Raw genomic sequence first — 2,637 nt, 5'->3', positions numbered from 1 at the left:
TAGTTTTAGACTCCCCTACCCTGAGAAAAAGACTCTATCTTATTTTTCCCCTCCATGTTATAAACCTTTACATTGGTTACCCTGCAGCTTCCTCTGCTTTAGAGAGAAGACACCCAGCCTATGCTAAAGTTCTCCATTGCAGATATCATCCTGGTGTATCTCTTCTGCACTCTTAAAGCTTCCTCAAGTGTGACAATCAGAACTCTACATAAAGCTCCAAATGCAGCTTAACAAATGTTTTCTAAAAAGTCACAGCTCAAAGCCTTGGCCTGTCAAGCAAGTGTGGTGGCTGTTTGTGCTGTGGAAATGCTAATAATAAAGCATCTCTGACCTAAAATATTGACTGTTTCTCATCCCACAAATGCAGCATGACCTGCTATGTAATTCAAGCACATTCTGTTTTGCCTGGAATTTTCTAGCTCTATTTCATTGGGAGGTTGAGATTTGGTATGTCACCAAAGAAACTTGCAAATTTCTACAGATGTACGTACCATGGAGAGCATTCTAACAGGCTGCATCACCAAATGGTATGGAGGGGCCACTGCACAGGATCAAGATAAGCTGCAGAAAGTTGTAAACTCAGTCAGTTCCATCATGGGCAATAGCCTCCCCAGCATCCAAGACATCTTCAAGGAGCGATGCCTCAAAAAGGTGGCATCCATCAGTAAGGGCCCCCATCACTCAGGACATATGTTCTTCTCAGTGCTACCATCAGGGATGAGGTACAGGAGCCCGAAGGCACACACTCAACGATGCAGGAACAGCTTCTTCCCCTATGCCATCAGATTTCTGAATGGACTTTGAACCCATGAACAGGACTTCAGTACCATTCAGTACTTGTTTTTCCTATTTTTGCACTGCTTATTTAATGTAACTTTTAAAATACATATATTAAAACTGACTCTGAACCTTCTATCCTCAGAATAATTTGGTAAATACATGTTTACCTTACCAAAATTGTTTAAAATTATTTTGGTAAGTCACAAATTATTTAAAATGGAAATTATTCTCCAGCAACCATTTTATAAGAAATACCTATCTGGAATTTTATTTAGGTGAATAGTGCAACACACTGTGTAAAAGCACATTTTCAAAAATTTTATTCTCAGCAATTTGAAAAATACCAGGAATACACAAGGAGTTAGTTTTATTAAAGGCTGAAACATGAAAACAATTTATGCAATAATCGTTGTATGCATGACCTAAAACTAATTTTAGATTTGAGTACAGTTATATGTCGGCAGCAAATAGTAACTACAAAAATATACTTTGCCCAATCTCCTTTTCAGTGCGTGCCCGCTTGAAGCAAATGCGGGAAAAGGCTCATTCTGGAAGTTGGTTATTAGAAACCGGTGTAATGTCATGTAAACATCTGGTGCCAGTATTGTCAAGCCCACAGTCGCAGTTAAAAAAAACCAAACATGTTAAAATGCATAATTACTCAAGATTTTCTGAATCCGGAAGCTTTCAGGTAATACTTGCACACTAAACATCCATTAGTTTTTCGAGGCACCGATGTTCACATAGTTTATTCAAGAGCCCCCTTAGGGCTCCATTGATGTTGTCCCAGGTGTTTGGTTTGCTGGAACAGTGATTGAAGTACGTTCATGGGAAAGTGTCCCTGATGCCAGCAGTAACTTGTTGAGCTAGTTGGCCAGCTGGGGTAACCTTGCCAGCTTGCCCACGGGCCCGCGAGCGCTCTCCACTCCCTCCAGCCACTCCAGACATTTCTGCAGGACTGAGCGGTCGGGCGGCCCGTCGCCCTCCTCATATTCCACGTCGTCATATTTGTGTTGGTCGTTCAGCAGCGAGATTTTCAGCAGCTTCCTGGTATCGGACGAGAGTGGTGCGGCCGGACACCGAGTCGCCGCCTTCTCCTTTGTCCGGCCCGCCAGCTGCTGCCGCTCCAAATTGCGCTTCTGGATGACCTGCACGGCCTCGGGAGTGAGGCTGAGCGAGAAGCACTCCCCCGCGCAACCGTCCGGCTGCCCGGTGCGGTCCGAGTGCTTGGCGGAAGCCAGCACGCTGACACACAAGTTGCCCGTTAACCTTGGCTCAAGCAGGCGGGGCTGCGGCCGGCGGCCCCCAAGCTGGAATCCCGCCTTGGGCCATGAGTGGGAGAAATTTTGCGGCGGCTGCATTTTCTTTCTCAGCGGTCGCTGGGGCTCCTGCTGCCTGCCAGGACAGCACCCGGCTTGGCGGATCGGAGGGAAAGGTATCGCCGCTCTGGGCGGGATGTCTGTCTTCATTGCAGCAGGCGGGACGGAGGATGCAGCAACTTCTCGCGTCTACCACTCTCGTCTTTATATGGGATGCTGCCGTTGGGAGGACCATGGACATCCACTAGACGGCACAGGCAGCCTGAGTCCAGGGGCGGACCAGTGGGGCGGAGTCAGCGTCTGAGTGGGCAAGATCCAGCTTCAGTACCCTCCAGTTACAGTATTGTTTTGTACAAGTAGCAAAGCCACAACAGGGATAAGGTATTAGATCCAAAAAAAAGTAGTTCGCACCCATGCCAGCCAATTCACAGAAATTAAATCCCCAGCTACCAGATTAAATAGCAGAAATTAATTATGTAGCGTATGCTTTACCGGCTTTTGTTCCCTCTTGTGTCACTCAGTCTCTCCTGATTCCCAC

At 46.6% G+C, this 2,637-nt stretch overlaps 1 protein-coding gene across 1 annotated transcript; it reads right to left on the bottom strand.

The window, feature by feature from the left end:
* Nucleotides 1-1,089: 1,089 nt before the first annotated feature.
* prr18 (proline rich 18) lies at nt 1,090-2,340 on the bottom strand. Its single transcript, XM_072267072.1, has one exon. The coding sequence runs from the start codon at nt 2,247-2,249 to the stop codon at nt 1,647-1,649; it is 603 nt and encodes a 200-aa protein (XP_072123173.1). The 5' UTR covers nt 2,250-2,340; the 3' UTR covers nt 1,090-1,646.
* Between the last annotated feature and the right edge of the window lie 297 nt (nt 2,341-2,637).

This window comes from Mobula birostris, chromosome 8, assembly GCF_030028105.1.
Source record: "Mobula birostris isolate sMobBir1 chromosome 8, sMobBir1.hap1, whole genome shotgun sequence".
NCBI lineage: Eukaryota > Metazoa > Chordata > Chondrichthyes > Myliobatiformes > Myliobatidae > Mobula > Mobula birostris.
The sequence above is the reverse complement of the archived record's forward strand: the minus strand, read 5'-3'. Positions and strand labels throughout refer to the sequence as shown.